This window comes from Fusarium phalaenopsidis, assembly GCF_050370095.1.
Source record: "Fusarium phalaenopsidis strain FUZ10S chromosome Unknown contig_32332, whole genome shotgun sequence".
Classification (NCBI taxonomy): Eukaryota; Fungi; Ascomycota; class Sordariomycetes; order Hypocreales; family Nectriaceae; genus Fusarium; species Fusarium phalaenopsidis.
The window spans coordinates 3290271-3306913 of NW_028145391.1; the positions used below are offsets into that span (position 1 = coordinate 3290271).

General features: G+C 52.7%; 7 protein-coding genes across 7 annotated transcripts; 4 read left to right on the forward strand and 3 right to left on the reverse strand.

Moving 5' to 3' along the window:
* Window positions 1-559: 559 nt before the first annotated feature.
* On the reverse strand, window positions 560-1753 carry LRP88_14028 (uncharacterized protein; the record flags this gene model as incomplete). Its single annotated transcript, XM_083250380.1, has 1 exon — window positions 560-1753. The coding sequence occupies one exon, from the start codon at window positions 1751-1753 to the stop codon at window positions 560-562; it is 1194 nt and encodes a 397-aa protein (XP_083094714.1).
* A 1396-nt stretch (window positions 1754-3149) lies between these two features.
* LRP88_14029 (uncharacterized protein) lies at window positions 3150-6097 on the forward strand (the record flags this gene model as incomplete). Its single annotated transcript, XM_083250381.1, has 3 exons — window positions 3150-5208; window positions 5380-5705; window positions 5753-6097. 3 exons carry the CDS (start codon window positions 3150-3152, stop codon window positions 6095-6097), a joined length of 2730 nt encoding a protein of 909 aa, XP_083094715.1.
* A 2149-nt stretch (window positions 6098-8246) lies between these two features.
* LRP88_14030 (uncharacterized protein) lies at window positions 8247-9176 on the forward strand (the record flags this gene model as incomplete). The annotated part of the gene is made up of 3 exons (XM_083250382.1): window positions 8247-8288; window positions 8410-9074; window positions 9125-9176. The coding sequence occupies 3 exons, from the start codon at window positions 8247-8249 to the stop codon at window positions 9174-9176; spliced, it is 759 nt and encodes a 252-aa protein (XP_083094716.1).
* Window positions 9177-10148: 972 nt separating this feature from the next.
* Window positions 10149-10815, reverse strand: LRP88_14031 (ribosome biogenesis protein SLX9-domain-containing protein; the record flags this gene model as incomplete). Its single annotated transcript, XM_083250383.1, has 2 exons — window positions 10149-10763; window positions 10813-10815. 2 exons carry the CDS (start codon window positions 10813-10815, stop codon window positions 10149-10151), a joined length of 618 nt encoding a protein of 205 aa, XP_083094717.1.
* A 218-nt stretch (window positions 10816-11033) lies between these two features.
* On the forward strand, window positions 11034-12480 carry LRP88_14032 (uncharacterized protein; the record flags this gene model as incomplete). The annotated part of the gene is made up of 3 exons (XM_083250384.1): window positions 11034-11223; window positions 11277-11461; window positions 11518-12480. The coding sequence occupies 3 exons, from the start codon at window positions 11034-11036 to the stop codon at window positions 12478-12480; spliced, it is 1338 nt and encodes a 445-aa protein (XP_083094718.1).
* Window positions 12481-12711: 231 nt separating this feature from the next.
* Window positions 12712-13514, reverse strand: LRP88_14033 (presequence translocated-associated motor subunit PAM17; the record flags this gene model as incomplete). The annotated part of the gene is made up of 2 exons (XM_083250385.1): window positions 12712-12815; window positions 12872-13514. The coding sequence occupies 2 exons, from the start codon at window positions 13512-13514 to the stop codon at window positions 12712-12714; spliced, it is 747 nt and encodes a 248-aa protein (XP_083094719.1).
* Window positions 13515-14566: 1052 nt separating this feature from the next.
* Window positions 14567-15943, forward strand: LRP88_14034 (chromo domain-containing protein; the record flags this gene model as incomplete). The annotated part of the gene is made up of 1 exon (XM_083250386.1): window positions 14567-15943. The coding sequence occupies one exon, from the start codon at window positions 14567-14569 to the stop codon at window positions 15941-15943; it is 1377 nt and encodes a 458-aa protein (XP_083094720.1).
* Window positions 15944-16643: the final 700 nt, after the last annotated feature.

The window sequence follows — 16643 nt, forward strand, 5'->3', positions numbered from 1 at the left end:
CGGGGGGCGACATTGCATGCAGCACAATCCAGGAACAGGACCGAGCCCCGTTGCTAAACATAAACGACCGCGGGCCGATCCTCCTCCCTGGCTTGCGGCTGGCTACGGTCGCGTGACGGCTCATGCCGTCGAGGTCAAGATCATGAGTTTGTGGATGTGCGAGGTTGACAGATAAAGGACCCTCGAGCTGCTGCCGCTGGGAATCGCGTCATATCGCATCCTTGATACCGAGGATGCATCGTTACATTGACTTGAGAGCACTTGATGTCGACATGCGTGCGCTAGGTCTCAACAAGACGCATTCCCGCAACCAGTTTCACCCCAACCATGCTGGTTGAGCCACTTCCGTCCCTTTCATCCGCCCAAAGCAGCTTTTGCGACATCTTGGCACGCAGTGGATGAGAGACATGCACCAGAGTGCTTCAGGGTTTATAATTCAACCAGTAGTATTATATTATTTAAGGAACGAAGCAGTAGTTAATTGGTTCCTCCTAATCAGTGGATGGTAATCATAGCTAGCAACATATATGGCGTACAGCCGGTGCTCTCTCCTATGAGCTTAGTCAAATTCTTTCAGTAATCCCACCTTTTCCTCATCCAAGTGCGGGATTCGTTGCCGAACTTGGGACCATGAAGGCTTCTTCTTGTGTCCCCAGCGCTGCTCTGTCTCCTCAGTTCTCTCGCCATCTCCCAAGACCGGTTTCAAAATGCCATCATACATCATCCAACTCAAGTTGAAAAAGACGGTGGTAGCAAGAGCTAGCCACCGTGGTAGTTTTCCATCTTTATCCGCCAAAGGACCAGACAACACCATGATTGCGAAGAAGACAAGGCTGATAACCAAGTACACCGCGGCGCCGATGCGCTGCCTCCAGTTGGTGACGGTGTAAGTCGGCATAGCATTAAGCCAGCGCTGGTAACCTTCGGGAAGTTCATGCTCCTTAGCACCGTCCCGGATCAGGTTCAGGTAACGAGCACTTGGTTGCGCATAGCCGGGCTCTCGAACAGGATGGATCAGGAAGCGATACCACCACTTCTTCTTGCGAGGATCATCGGGCAGACCAGAATCGGGGATCTGGGGCGCAAAGAGCGTCTTGGCCAGGAATGGCTTTGGAATTTCAGGGAAAGGCTTCTCCGGAATAGAAATTTTGGGAGGAAGAGGAAGGCATGGCACCATGATCTGCTTGTAGCCTGTTCCACCACCCTCGGTGCGGATGATGGTCTTGTAGTCTTCCTCTGTGACTTCATACACCACACCCAGGAGACCCTCATCCCATTTGGACTCTGAATGGGGAGGCTGTGGGGGATCAAATGGGATCTTGGGAGGCAGCTTCGGCTTATCGGGCATCTTCCTGTATCCAACATTCGCGAAACATGGCTCGCGATAAGGAATTCCTGGGAGGTCGAACTTGAGCTCCAACGTAGGTACTGAGACGTTCACCTGCGATAGAGGACGGATACCTCGCATGCCGAGAAAGGTCTGCGCACACATGTTGGATCCGTAGGCGAGGTAGAGAAAGGTGTTGGGCTTTGGGTGGTCGGGGTCATCGACGACATCTTCGGCGGCCAGCACCAGACGTTCCGCGGAGGTGCGAGGTATCGACGAAACAGCAGGATACTTTGGTGCGAGCGTTGGCTCGGGCGCGGGCCGTTGCGCAACGCTGACCTTGCACAAGCTGGCGAAGGCGCAGGTCTTGGTGCCCGCATCGCTGACTGCGCTGGTTACGCCAGGCTGCTGTTCGTGCTCCGACATGGCGATTCTGACTGGGTGGCTTAAGGTTTAACTCGATGGCCTTACTGCAGTGCCGTTCTGAAGTACCGTAAGCTTCTAGCACCTCCAAATGATGACGAGCGAGCAGCCTTGTGTTATCGAAGTCAGCGATGTTGTTCAGGAGTATTTATGAGACCGACGACCCGGACGATCCAAAGCGAGATGCGGAGGTCGCGGACTTCTCCACTGATGCCTGTGCTTTAAGTCCGCTGTCTGGCTGGAACGTGCTGAATAATACCCGTGCATCGACGACATCATGGTCGGTGTCGGGGCGACATGGCGCCCGAAGTCCGCTCGTCTGCTTCTCTAATATCAATGCATTTCACCTTCGGACCATCGGGCTATCCTACAATAAATAGTGTGGACCTATCATTATGAATCATCTAGGATTTATGGTCTTGACACCAGATCAGCCCGGCATTGTAGATGCAGAATTCGTCCGTCGGAGCCCGAGCTGAAGCGTCTCGAATCCTTGTTTCATGTGGATCTTGGGCTGGTCGCCGTGATGTTCTTTTAATCAATATTCAACCGAAGAGCTTGCTTTACAATGGAAACGCATCTTGCTGAGGATCCTGGGTGTCAATCGTAATAAGTCAGGTGCGTCATGAAGCTCGTCACACTGATGAATTACGCGTAACTTCTTAGATCTCAGCCAGAAAAGAACATTTTGACAGAAATCGAGGACGTAAGCGTCATGTCAATACACGTCCATGTAGAGGAGTAAATCTTCTTCATCTTCCATACGTTTTCAATTCCACGCTGCCTTTTTGATCCATCATTTGAAGCTTGACCTTCCATGAAATGGCGACAAACCTACCCGGTACCTCTGGGCAGCTGCATGATGAATTGTTATCGGTGCCAATCATCAGCGATAACCCACGTCACGACTGGGATGCCACTCCTGCCCTCCAAGTTGCGATGGATTGCTTCTGTAGAGAAAATGTCCTCGTCACCTTATTTTTTACCCTGATAATCATGCCAGCGCGATATTAATTTTCGAAGTCATCCAACACGTTGAACTTCGTGAGGTTGGGTGCGATCATATACCCTGCGAAGCACCTTCTTCTTGAGGGCCTGGGTTTGCAGGCATGGCCAACGTCGCTCCTTCCTCACCCTACACCAGAACGCCCAACGTCCCAAGATCTGGAGAATTTCTCCTCAACACCACAATTTCGACATTTCATCCTTCTGCGATTGAGGATCTTGGCACGAGCGATACGGCTTCGTCGCACACGAATTCACTGTCATTCGCATCGGACGATATCGCAACTGAGGCTCTAAGTGGCTTGCTGCACTAGCAACAGTGTAAGTTGGAGCTCTCTACCAATACCCCGCCAGACGCATCTAACAATTGCGCGGAGCCTACGGATACGCAGGCATGCCACGGAAGGGTGGCAAACCCACTCAGCGTGGAAAGCCTAGGCTTCTGTCAACAGAGTTCGGACAGCTCGAAACTACCCCGACGTCCCGTCACCTCCAATCTCCCGAGGACCACCTTACACAGACGCCAGTCTCCAAATCGCAAGGTCAGGACAATAGTGACCAAACAGCGCGAGTCAAAAGTTCGACTACAAACCAGAAGCAACAGTCGAGTTTCGTCGATGAGTTTGATGATGGAGTAGACGATGTTGATCTGATCAATTTGGACCCCTTCGAAGAGCCGAAAACACAACCTGCACCTGCCAACGACTTTTCCTGGTCTGAAACTGGATCCTTGACTCGCCGGAGCTCACCACTTCGCGGCAGCGAGGCGTCCAAGGATATTTGGCAGTTTGACAACCAAGGATCGCTGATTGATGCATTCTCTAGCCCAAAGTCTGGCAAGGGAGACCTCCCCAAGACCCAGCCACTCACACAAAGCCTCAACGCCCGTCTGGAAGACTCACCAAACAAAGCTGTGGTTGTAGTGGATTTCTCAGAAACGGCTTCCACAGGGCGACGAAGCTCGCCGTTCCCTTCTCAAATCGCAACCGAGGAATCGTGGGAACTACTCAGTAACAAGCCCCTACTTTCTAGCACCATCCCCGACTCTCTGCAACTGCCCGAAATGCCACTTTATCCACCAGAGAAACCGATTGAACACCTGCCAGCGGATGAGCTCTACGATGCCACCCCTCCTAGGTCGAGTGCACAGCGTCCAGTCGCTCCTCCGCCGCAACGCTCCCAGGCTCCCCGAGAAAGTGTCAAGCATGATCAGGATTCAGCACCATCTAAGACGAAGAAAACGAAGCGAGCCCCGACCCCGCACCCAAAGGCCCTAAAGAAAGGGTTGGCCAAGTATATTGAAGATACAGACTTGGTGAGAGATGAAGAGGTAACTGCTTCATCACCCGATCACCCAAAGCCCCGCGAAACTCATCGGAAGGGAAACAAGACAAGCACTGCCCAAGAAAAGGGACCAACTGAGGACAAGCAGGCCACCCCCCAAGCGCAAGATGACCAAGCAGCAGGCCAAGGTCAGAAGGGGAAGAAGCGAAAGCAACGTGCGAAGACGCCGATTCAGTTTGACAAGGACACTCAAGCAATCAAAGAAGTCCCCCAACCGAAGAAGAATGCCGAACCTCCAGTGAGAATGACCCTCGTGAACGCCATGAAACAGGCAAGCATTGCCTCAAGCTCCCCGGCTCTCGGTGCAAGAAAGAAGGCGGCGCCCAAGGCTACCCGGAAAGCTGCGCCAGAGTCCACCCCAAAACCTGCACCCAAGCCGGTTACGAGGAAGGCACAACCCAGAAAGAAACGCAAAATGTCTGTCAAGGAGGAGTACGAAGATGACTCTGTCATCATCGTCGACACAACCGACTTCACTGAACCCAAGCCTGTCATCAACACGAGGGCGAGGACAGCGGCCAAGTCAAAGACCAAATCTGCACGAGGGAAGCAGGACCCAGAGATCAACTCAAGCTCTCAAGGGTTATCTCATGACCCGATCGTGGTGGCAAGCGACCCGGCCAGTTCATCGATATCAGAAGACGAGCCTAAACAGACAAAGCCGTCGCGGCCATCGCAAGGAATTCAAACTGCAGCACAAAATTCGATGGCAGGAACCGATGCCACTCCCATGACGACAGCAAACATTTCTCTGGAGCATGGTATAGACCAGCAGGTGGCAGTGTTACCACAGGAGCCCCCCTCACCTGTCGCTTCCCAGCCTTCCAGCGCCCCCAAGGCGAAGGAAGCTATCGTTGATACAACGCCAATTAAAGCAGCTGCATCGACAGAGCCTGCTGAAGAGCCTATCAATCTTCGCAAGCGAAGTCGCGAAACCAATGTCAACGCTCCTCAAGCTCTCTCACATCGTGACCCCAACATCTCTGTGAAAGGTGCTCCCCGTGCTACCCGGGGAGCAGGTATCTCGAAGGACACTTCTACAAGAGTTAACAAGGCAGGTTTTGTTCAACGCCGCAAGAGCAGCAAAATGTCACGGAGTTTCAGTATCAGTAAGGCCGGAAGCCCGGTACCAGTTGAGACGGGACAAGGTCTCTTGATTGATGAACCGAGCCCCATCGAGGCCCAGAGTCCACGATTGAAGGAGCAGAAGCTTGACAGGGAGCAATCTGGACCTAGAAGGTCTCAGCGCCTTCGGCGACCTGAGGGATAGAAATCCTCAGATTCTCGAGGCAACGATCTACAGCAACGATACATCTCAGGTTTGGCAGCGGCAGAGCCAAACCACGACAAGACCAGAATTGAGCTCAAAGCACGCCCACGAAATGAACAGAGAGAGCAAGAGAGCGATCTTCTTCCTGTCTTCACTGCGCTCAACAAGAACCTGCAGCGCCAAATCTTTGAGTCTCTGCAAGGGCAGGACGGGGCATCCGTGGTGGATGAGGGGAAGCGGACCAAGACTACGGAGAAGGGCAATGAAGTTGCCGAGCAGAAAGACCCTGAGAAACCGACAGACGAAGTGGCGGAGAAACTCCACGTGCTGGTTGAGGTAGGTTTCTTGGTCATTGGGAGATGCCGTGCTTACATGCTGCCTAGACAATGTTGAGTCACCTGGCAACCAAGGAAGCGACCATTTACCGCGGGGCGGATGCCTATCGCAAGAGCGGGATCGATTGCGTGGACAAGATGGAGCGAAGGTACAGCCAAGAACGGAATGCGCTGGCCGATGCGTGTAAGAAGGATGGTGATAGGTTCGCTCGGCGAGTTCGCGAAGCGAGAGAAACCGTTGAGGACGGCGAAAAGGCGCGGGGGAAGGCGATGCACCAGCTGGAGCAAGCGGCGACAAAGCGACGTCAGCTATACCAACAAGCGAGTACTGGCCTGCGGGCCCTTCACGGGCGACTCTTGAAGCGAAAGATGGTGGAGGATGAGGGCATTTAGATGTTTTGAGCACATGGGCAAGATACAAGATGTACACTACGGAGTACGCACCCAGGGACGCACAAAGAGCACCGGGGAGATGGGACAGAGTACTTGCAGAGGTTGAAGGGCAAAGTTACATATGCGAGTGGGTTCTCAGGGACGTACGAAGGAAGATCAGGGTTCAGTGGCGGCAGGGATTTTGAAGGTTGATTGAGTGGGCAGGTTTCCTGCCCATGAGGGTAACGGACGACCGGGGCTTGGCAGATGTATTTGTCCGTGGCTAGACCAGAAGGCGAATTTGACAGGATTTTGATAGAGAAGGGAAGATCTCGCGATGATGATGCTTCGTGATTAACGGTTGAAAGGGGTTTGGTCGCAGGCGAAACGATCACCAGATGATGCAACAATTTGGGGACTCTCAAGGGTCGAGCGGATGAATGGGATGATGAGCCGAGAGGAGAGGATCTGGCTGGGCAGGCCAGGGGCTAGACTCAATTAGGGAGGATTAAGGGCTGGTGATGCTGATGATGGAGTTTTGAGTCCGGGGGCGTTTGAATGAGGCGTTGATGGGCGGCGCGATCGGTAGCGCGGTTGAGGGCTGGGCTGCGTGGGCTGGAGCGATGACGATGTTGGGAGGTGACGTATTTGGCTTCGAGGCGCGGGCATGACCAGCTCAGCTTGGCTTGCCGGGCGGGAGCCAGTCAAGTATAAGGTGCGCGATGCCCACGCAGATGATTTCTAGTAGAAGTATTGATTGCTTAAAAGGCTAATTATAATTAATTTCGTTGTTGTACGAGAAATCTCTATTTGACCTGGAACCTTGTTACTTCCAGACCCTGATTAATTACTCTGGGTGGTCCCTAGCATTGTTTCAACTTTCTATCAAATCGACCACGGACCCATCGACAACGAGACGAGACGACACCCCTACCGTATTGCGCTGGCTCTCTCATAGACGGAGGATACCACAGAGCAACTTGAAACCTGAGTGGTACGATGGCCTCGGATGAAGCGGGGACGCCAAGGTACGTGCTGCAACAGCGGACTTGGGTCCATGTTTCGTTTGTCTGTGTTTGATGTTTGAAGTTTGAAGACGAGTGTCTGCTATTGTTCCGATTAATTACCCCAATTGGGACGCTGGTATTCTCCTGAAGGCAGAGTTGCCTGACTGCCTCCTCGTCCCATGGTGCCTCGACCGACCTCGGGGCATCCTTGTTGCCCGTCCCCGTGTGGTCCGGCGGGCATATGACTCTCCATCCCATGCTATCCGTCCCGTCACGCTCCAGGCGCGAGTCACAGCCGAGGACAGAAACCTGCAATACATACATGCATATGTGCAACGGCAGACCAAGGAGGGTCGAGCAATCGAGCGAGGTTGCATGCAACGAGGCCAGCGACAACCAGAACGACAGGGTCCTCTTACATCGGGGCGAGTTGCAGGGGGCCTCCAGTGGGTGCCGCTAGACTGCCGTTACAGCCTTCGCCCCGCCCCAGGCATTGGAAGCTTGGCCCTTTTCGGGCTGAGCCTCAGTTGCAAACGCGCCAACTAAGCCTCCCCATCGGCTCCCCCATCTTTAGCACTGAACACTGCCCTCCCGCTCCAGTTTTTTTTCCCTCTTCCTCTCCTCGCATTCACCTTCATCTCAGATTTTTTCACGTCACACGACGATACCCAAGTCTCGTGGAAAAATACCCCAAAACGGAACAAAACGCACGCTTTATTGAATCATTGTGTGTACGGATTCTCCTATTGTTCGCCTTGTTTGTTCGTTTGTTCTCAAACGGCATATACCCCCTCCTTCCATCCCTCCCCAGTCTTTTCACTTACACAACTTGAAAAACCAATCTACGCTTTCATCTCTCCACTCATCACTCTCTGTTCTTTCTTCATCCCACTTGCGATCTGCGCTTCTCTCGTCTCTCGAGCCAACTACTGCTGCTTGCGCTTCTACTCGCTCGACATCGTCCACTGACCTTGCACTTTCGCAGCCGTCTTCGCTCTTGGCTCTCTTTCCGCCGGCGCCGATCACGACCAGGCAGCTCCGGGTCTATCGAAACCTCGAGCTCTACGTTGACTGCCAACTCGGAGCACGAGATCACACCCGCGACGTCGAATTCTTCCGCCAATACCTCTCCTTCAATACCTCCCCAGACAAAAGACTCCAAGATGCCTTTTCGTCAGAGGATGGCCCGCCACTTTGGTGATTCTGTACGTGCAACCCCGCCTTGGCACCTGGGCGCGTGCTCTTGTCCGCTGCGCCGCCATTGGGATGGTCACCGGCTCGCATATGCACCCTACTTACTTGAAACGGTGCTGACACTGATTACAGCTTGCGCCCGAAAAACCATATCTGAGCTATTACGATGTTCTCCTCACGGCCGAAGATATCAAGTCTCTGAAGCACGACTGGTTGACCGACAACAATATCGCCTTCTGGGAGGAGTACCTCGAGCGCGAAACACTTCCTCGGTATCCCCAAGCACGCATTATCCTCCTCCGCCCTAGTATGACGTTCCTCCTCATGAAGGAGCCTGACTTGCGCTCGGTCCGATCCGCCCTTCCCGATTTCTCCAAGGTCACACACATTTTCCTGCCCATCAACGACAACCGTAATGTGGGTGTCGCTGAGGGTGGTAGCCACTGGTCACTACTCCTCGTCTCGACTCTTGATGGTGTGGCCTTCCATTACGACTCCCTCGGCGGTGCCAACTATGCCGAGGCTAACCTTGCTACGCGCAAGCTTGCTACGGTGCTGCAGCGACCTCTGCGATTCATCAACCTCGAAGATTGCCCTCAGCAGGAGAACGGAAGCGACTGCGGTGTCTTTGTTTGCCTATTGATGCGACATCTCCTAGTCAAGCGCCTTCTCTGCGCTAATGCCCGCGAGAAGGTGTCTATGAGCATGGGCGGAAAAATGGTCGATAGTTACGGCGGCCGCAAGGAGATGCTTCGTATCATTGAGAACCTTCGCAAGGAGGGTGAACGCAGGCGATCGTGAGTGTTGAAGTTCCCCGTTTCTGTAAAGTGTCTAATAATCAAGATAGGAGAAGCGCCAGCCCGTTCACGAACAACAAGACGCCTCCGCGGATCGAATAGAGAACGGACTGCTACGGCTCTTACGAAGAATTCGAGGAGCGCCTGCAGAAACTGATGCGGAGACGGTCTGTGACCAAGCCTAAGTCCAAGGCAGCGACCAAGAAGTTGCCGAGCGGGCGTGCAGTCGGTAAAGGTCGCAGTGATGCCGCTGGACCAGCCAAGAGCTATCTGCCTCCGTGGGCCGGGATGAGATCTCGGCTGCGTCCTAGAACTCGGTCGACTAGCCAGAGTTCATCATCCCCTTCATCGTCCGACCCCAGCTATCGAGTCACCAAGTCTGAGACGCGCTCTCGCAGCTCAAAGAGTCTCACACCTGTCAAGGTTCGGAGCAAGCAACAACTGAAAGCCGACTCGGAGGCGGACTCGAACAACTGAGGCAGTCAGCACAAACCGAAATGCTTGTTCCACTATTGTAATGAAATCTACGAAGAATGCGCGACGGTCGAGTTGATTTATTTTCTGTTTCTTTTTTTTCTGCTTCCACGAGAAGCTCATGTATTGTTGGCGTTGGATGGTACTGCAGCGACAGCGAAGCGAGACGCCTTGTACACCTGGACGCAATCACCAGGTGATGGACGAGAGCGATTATGCTAATAGGCCTTTTCTGTTTTCGATGATTTTTAGGAATGACACTCGGATGACGAGTAATAAAATGTGGAGTTGAGGTTGCCACTGCGGCGTTGACAAGGACAAGGGAAAATATGTTGTGGAAGCGTCATGACATGCACATCATAGCGTTTATGAGAAATAGTTGTATCTTGACAACAATTGAGCTCTATTGAATGTACCTTGTCTATTGTGTCGTGATTGTTTCATAGATCTGCATGATGCTTTTGAATCCCTAACTCCTCGAACTCCTGATAACAGCTCAAAGGCCGTTGAGTGCCTCGTCTTAACGAGGTATTCCCAACCAGTATTTCCATAAAATGGTATCAATCGAGCGTTTCCGTAAAGTTTAATCACAGATCCAGACTAGTTGTTCCCTGTGAAGGCCGGGTTCTGCTCCATCGTCGCCGAGATGTACCCCCGTAGAGCGGCCCATCGGTTCGCAGTCGGTGCAGGGGCAGCAGGCTTGGCCTCCGCCGCCTTGGCCTTATTATCCATATCTTCATCATCGTCGTCATCATCGTGCTGCACTCCAGCAGGCGCCACATTCTCCTGAGGCGTGCCAGTCAACCTCGCCATACTAACACCAAACCTCTCCATCTCGCCCTTGACCACCATCTCCTTCTTCTTGAGCGCGCCCTTCTTGCTCCTCAAACTCTTGTGCTTGACCTTTCCAGGCTGTCCAGCATCATCATCGAGCTCGGGCAGGGCATCGGCGAGGCTGTCGAGGGTGGCTGCAAGCTTCTTTGACGGTCTGCGGCGCTTGTTGGCCTTGGAGACTCGCGAGGAGGAGGCAATGCGGGAGACGAAGGAGGAGTGCTTGATGAGGCGCTTGTCGCGCTTGGTGGAGAGGAACGAGTCTGAGACTGCGGCGTCGTCGCGGAATGTCTTTGACGGGGCGAGGGGATGGATTTGGCCCGTCACGCGTTGGTGGCGGAGGGTTCGAGCCGAGGGCTTCTTGAGGCCGGGTGGTTGGGGAGCCTGAGACTGTCAGCATTGGTTTTTATGTAGAGGGGCAAGAGGGGCTTACCATTTTGAATTGGATATTAGGTTGTAGGAAGTTGAGATGCTGGGATTTGGTGTTGAAGATTCTTGGTGCTGGAAATATTTTCGGTGAAGGGTCCGTTCACCGAGATCATGGTGGGGTACACCGAGACTCGTCACTCGGCGCATGGAGGGGCAGCTCGTGAGCCATGAATAAGCTTCGACTCAACCTTTTCTTCTTTCAACTTTTCAGATTTTGGGGTGAAAATGAACAATATAGATCAAATTCGAAAGGAGATTGCAAAACGAGAGGTTGAGCTCGCTGACCTTCGGTCACAGCTTGCAGCCGCCGAGGCCGAGGAGAGGGAGAAGAAGCAAGCTTGGAAGTGGCCGCTTGATACGCACGAGTATGAGAGGTATAGCAGACAGATGATTGTTCCCAAATTTGGTCTGGAAGGTAGGTCTATTTCTCAGCCTCTTAATCAAGGGATGTTACTAACATGGCTCAAGGCCAGTTGAGGTTGAGAAAGGCCAGGGTGCTCCTCGTCGGCGCTGGAGGTCTGGGATGTCCAGCTGCGGCCTATCTTGCGGGCTCAGGAGTCGGCGCCATTGGGCTGGTTGATGGTGATGAAGTTGAAGTGTCGAACCTCCATCGCCAGATAGCGCACTCGACAAGTCGTGTCGGCATGAGCAAAGTTGAGAGTGCAATCACATATCTGAAAGAGTAAGTTCTCTCACAAGTTTGATAGAGCAGACTAACAACTATAGACTCAACCCAACCATCACGTATCATGCCCACAAGACTCACCTCACACCGCAAAACGCCCAAGACATCGTTTCACAGTACGACATCGTCCTTGACTGTACCGACCATCCTACATCACGATATCTCATCTCCGATATCTGCGTCCTGCTGTCGAAGCCCCTCATCTCAGCATCTGCGTTTCAAGCATCGGGGCAGCTCATCGTTCTCAATAACCCTCCCGGCCAAGGACCATGCTACCGCTGCGTATTCCCCACTCCCCCGCCGCCAGAGAGCGTCGTCGGCTGCGGTGAGGGTGGTATCATCGGGCCTGTCGTCGGCGTTATGGGTGTCTTGCAGGCTCTGGAGGCTATCAAGCTGATCACTCGAGGTGATCTAGAGATCCAGGAAAGGGAGCCCAAAACCCCGATGCTGCTGCTCTTTAGTGCATTAGCGGATACCCCCTTTCGGTCTGTGAGGATGAGAGGCCGAAGAAAGACGTGTTTTGCATGTGGGGACGAGAATGCATTGACGTTGAATGAGTTGAAGATGTCGATGGACTATGTCCAATTTTGTGGTGTGATGAAGCCTGTCGAGCTTCTTCAACCCCAAGAGAGAATATCCGCCAAAGAATACCAAGAGGTTGCCAAGGCGGATAAGAAAGAACACCTGCTGTTGGATGTCCGAGAAAAAGAGCACTTTGACCTCTGCAACATTGCAGGCTCGGTTAACATCCCCATCAGTCGATTCATGAACGCTCGTGGCGAGACAACACCTGAGGGTTGGCCGACCGACCTACCACCGTCCACACCCATCTACATCGTCTGCCGAGTCGGCAATGATTCGCAGATTGCTGCCAAGAAGCTCAAGGACCTAGGGCTGGGGAACAATGGGGAACGCTTCATCGGTGACATTCAAGGAGGCATGAGATCCTGGAAAGCCAACGTCGACCCAAGCGTACCGTTCATATAGCCACATACCAGATAGCCAAATATGAAACCAATGAAAAGAGGAAGAGAGTTGGTTATTGGATATGAGATTTGACGATATAGATACATGCCCGCGATGATCCGGGGCCGCAACATCAAGGGCGGCCCATCCCTGCCCGTCAGCTGCGCCATCATTACATATGAAGATTTTTTTGCTCTGCCAATGAAGAAAAGCCATTATCCATTAGCCAAGACAGTTTTTGTTGTTGTTATTTTACACAAAGTTGGCAGTCTTCTTCTTGTTGAAAGCCTTTTGATCTTTTAGCCATTGTCGGTAGCCAGCCACGCTCTGGATCTTTTCGCCGTAGAAGTCGGGAACTGTGATCAATTAGCTTCAGTGCATAGATTATCAGATAAGAAAAATCAGCTCATACCAGGGTTGGCGGCGCTCGAGTTGGTGGGGTCAACCCGGTGCTTCTTGATGCGCTCAAAGAACTCAGCCTCCTTCTGCGTCATCTGCTTCTTCCACTTGCGGTTCAACGCATAGAAGAACTGGTTGCCGATGCTGGGGCCGATCAACCAACCAAGACCAGAAAAGGCGAACGTCATGATGCCCAGCGTCATGAAGGGATCGAGGGGGATCTGGGTGATGATGGGCTCGGCGACACCCGTCGAGAGGACCACGGCGCCGGCGCCGCCACAGAACATGCCGTTGGTGATGGAGAAGAGGAGCTGGTACCGGCGGCGCTTGAGGCGGAGCTTGAAGAAGCTGTTCCAATCAAGGGCGTGATGGGGATCCAGCGCAAAGTCGTGGGCGTTGTTCTGTCCCGGCGTGGCGTTGAGGGACTGCTGCGCGGCCGAGGCTAGGTCGGGCTTACCCGAGCTGGCGGCGCGGGCAAAGGCCTTGGGGACGGAGACGACGGTGGGGAGGCATTGCTTTCGGAGCGGCGAGCGGGCGAGGCACGAGACGGGTCCGGCGGCGGCGGGAAATGTCGAGAAGGAAGCTTTCGGCGAAGAGCAGATGACGCCGGTGACGGGTCGTCGCAAGACGAACGTCTTGAGCGGGGATGAGGCCATGATCAAGGAATTGCGCAAGAAAGAGTCAATTAATTCAGTGCGAAACTCAAGAATGGAGTGGAGATTGGATTGGGCTTCGTCGACGTCGAGATTTTGGTCGACGGGATTTTTGACGTGGGGGAAGCTCGGTACAAGCTGGGTTCGTGATCTCATGGGAAAGGGCGAGAAAAGATGGCGCTTGTGTTAAGCGCGGTTAAGCGCTTCCGAGCGAAGAGGTCAATCGGGGAGCTATAACCAGATCCGCACTAGGGGGGTATAGTTTATAGCAGCTATAAGTTAAACATAGTTATAAAAGTTAATTAAAGTTATATTTAATATTTATTATTAAATACTTTAACCTATAAGTATTATAATAAGATTTATTATTTTTTAAATAAAAATATTAAGAAAAAAATACTTTTATTAATATTAGATATTTATTTAATAGCACGAGAGATCCTAAGAGCTTTAAAGACCCTTTGCTCGTTCCAGGCTTGATCAGAGCGGGCTTAGTCATCACCTAACCTTTATTTTCTACAAGGTGGCTTGTGTGGAGGAAGAGCTAACCGCGTTTAATTCATGTGCAAGAAACGACGACTCTAACATTTCGCCAGAAAGCCATTCAGATCTTGCCCGAAAAAATCACAGAGCTCGCTGACGCGTTGCTTTAATGTCGACTTCTTTTTTGGGCTGTTGCGGCATTCCTTTTTCACGTTCTTTGTCCTGAGACTCGAAGTGGCGGATCGCGGAGCTTCCTCGTGTGCGCGCACGCGATGGAGTCGATCCAGCAGTCGGAAGCCGTCGACCCAGAGAAACGAAAACGAACCAACCATGTACGCAGCCGAATAGAAGTGCAAATCCGTCAGAAAAAGCCAGGGGGCTATGTCCCAGGCAGCGGTCCTCCCCTCCAACCCATCAGTCTGCTTCCACCTCGAGACTCGACCGCGTACATCCTCGATCGCATCATACTCCCCTCGCCGGGTTTAGCTGCAGATGGGAAGCCTCTACCAAGACGGATGACTTATATAGTGGGATGGCACGACTTGCCGGCTGCGAGGATGTTGGTGCCCGCCATGCAGATCCTCAACTATGTCTCGCCTCAAGAGGTCGAGGAGTGGGGGTTTAATAATATGGAGGAGCAGATGGACAGCAAGAAGTTGGCACAAGAGAAGAAAGGACAGGCTGTGGACAAGCCATCCAAGCCGAAGAGACGTGGACGACCACCGAAGCACAGCAAGATAGAAACTGCTGTCGTTACGGAGCCTGAGAGCAAGACTGCCGCCATACCTAAGAAGGGCGTCATGACGATATCAGCCCCGAAGGAGAACAGACTCGCGGATTTTGAAGGACTATCGGATGAGTATGGGAGTCCTTCGAGACAGCTGCAGCAAGAGACGTCAAGGGGTTCAACAGACGTGGATATGGACCATGAGCATGAGGTCGACTTGGTTCCTCGAAAACCCGAAAGCGTGCGCCGTGTGGCCCAATTGGGCACGTCGCACACGGCTGCGCTCGAGTCCCGTGCGTCAGGACAAAGCAATGCTGGAGGCAAACAACCTGTCTTTGAATCGCTCCCCTCAACGGCATCTTCGACTCGACAAAGTACACCACAGCCAGCAGCCGTCAAGCCGAACCTCAAAGGCAAGAAGAAGATGGCGCCAGCAAGTTCCTCAAAAACCCAGAAACCTCCGACAGTGGCTAAGAGCAGTGATGAGCTCTTTTCGGGCTCGGAGTGGAAGTGGGCTCCCCTTGAAGAGCACGCAATCCCCCTCTCTGTCACGGATGTTAGAACACAACACCTGGAGCCACAGGTTGTCAGGCCACCTATACCGGAAGTGAAGTCGATGAAGAGCAAGCCTGAGGAGAAGAAGATTGTGCCAAAGCCTCCTAAACCAGCTCCCACAGCAGAAAAGCCAGCCGAAGACAAAGGAGATGACGACTGGGAAGTCAAACGCCTGGAGGGCATGGAGTTCTTCGAGGTTGAGGGCGTTGGGGTTGTTCGCTTCTTCAAAGTCCGCTGGGAGGGCGATTGGCCTCCTGATCAGAATCCATCGTGGGAACCGGAGGATAACCTTCCTGCCACTCTAGTGCGGAATTATCTCAAGCAGGGCAAGAAGAGACGAGCTGGACATGACGCTCATGAACCGAAGAAGAAGGCCCCACGACCTCCGACGACACAAGTTCCTTCAGCGCCGCCCAAGAAGAAGGGCAATCTTAAGCAGACGACCCTGGCGTGGGGTATACCCGCGAAGCAATACAAGAGCGTCAGCGAGGCTTTTGCAGGTGACGAGGAAGAGGCCATGGGGATGGCTGTTGCGAATAATACCCCGGATAAGGTTGAGGAAGAACGAGATGAGCTTTTCGTAGTCGAGGAGCCTCCAGCGAAGAAGAGCCGTGTACAGGCGCCGTGGCATGGGCATGGAACGTCGGCGAGAATGGAATGGACTTGAGTACGATGCCGTTGTATAGATGATACTTGGAGAGATTATGGACTTGGAAGGACTCGGTTACTACTGGAAAAAACATGATGGCTTCATGACATGGGCAGGCAGGGCGGTATTGGCTTTGAAAACATTCACGTCACGGCGCACATGACATTTGAGATACCCCAAATTTAGGAAAAATTTCCATACAACGAATTGATACACTAAACCTCGATGCCCTAGCGACTGGTATAATAACCCGCTTCCCATCCCATTCCATCCCGAGCAGAGATTCCCAAACATGAATAAACAGGCGCTGAAGGCCGATAACTGAAGATGGGAACATGTCAACCATCTGTGCCGAGATCATCCTCGTCTAGACCTTTGTGATTCGGTCGTAGTGAACAAGAGACGAACGAGAATGCCGATATTAAGACGATAACCTTGCAGTGTCTACTATAGTATGGACACGAGTCGATCGAAAAGGCGAAATCAAAATGGCGAAATGAAAAGACGAGATCGAAAGTCGAAAGATCGGGAACCGAGAACCAAGAACCTAATCCCAGTTACGTCTACCGTAAAGGTAGTGTCTACCGCGAGAGAGAGGCAGTGACTGTCGTGAAGGCACGTGTCCGTCGAAGAGTCGAGATTCAGATCCGAAAAACAAGGAAAAGAGAAGGCCGAGAAATCAATCTTCGAGAACTGTAAACTAGACCGAGAACTTAAT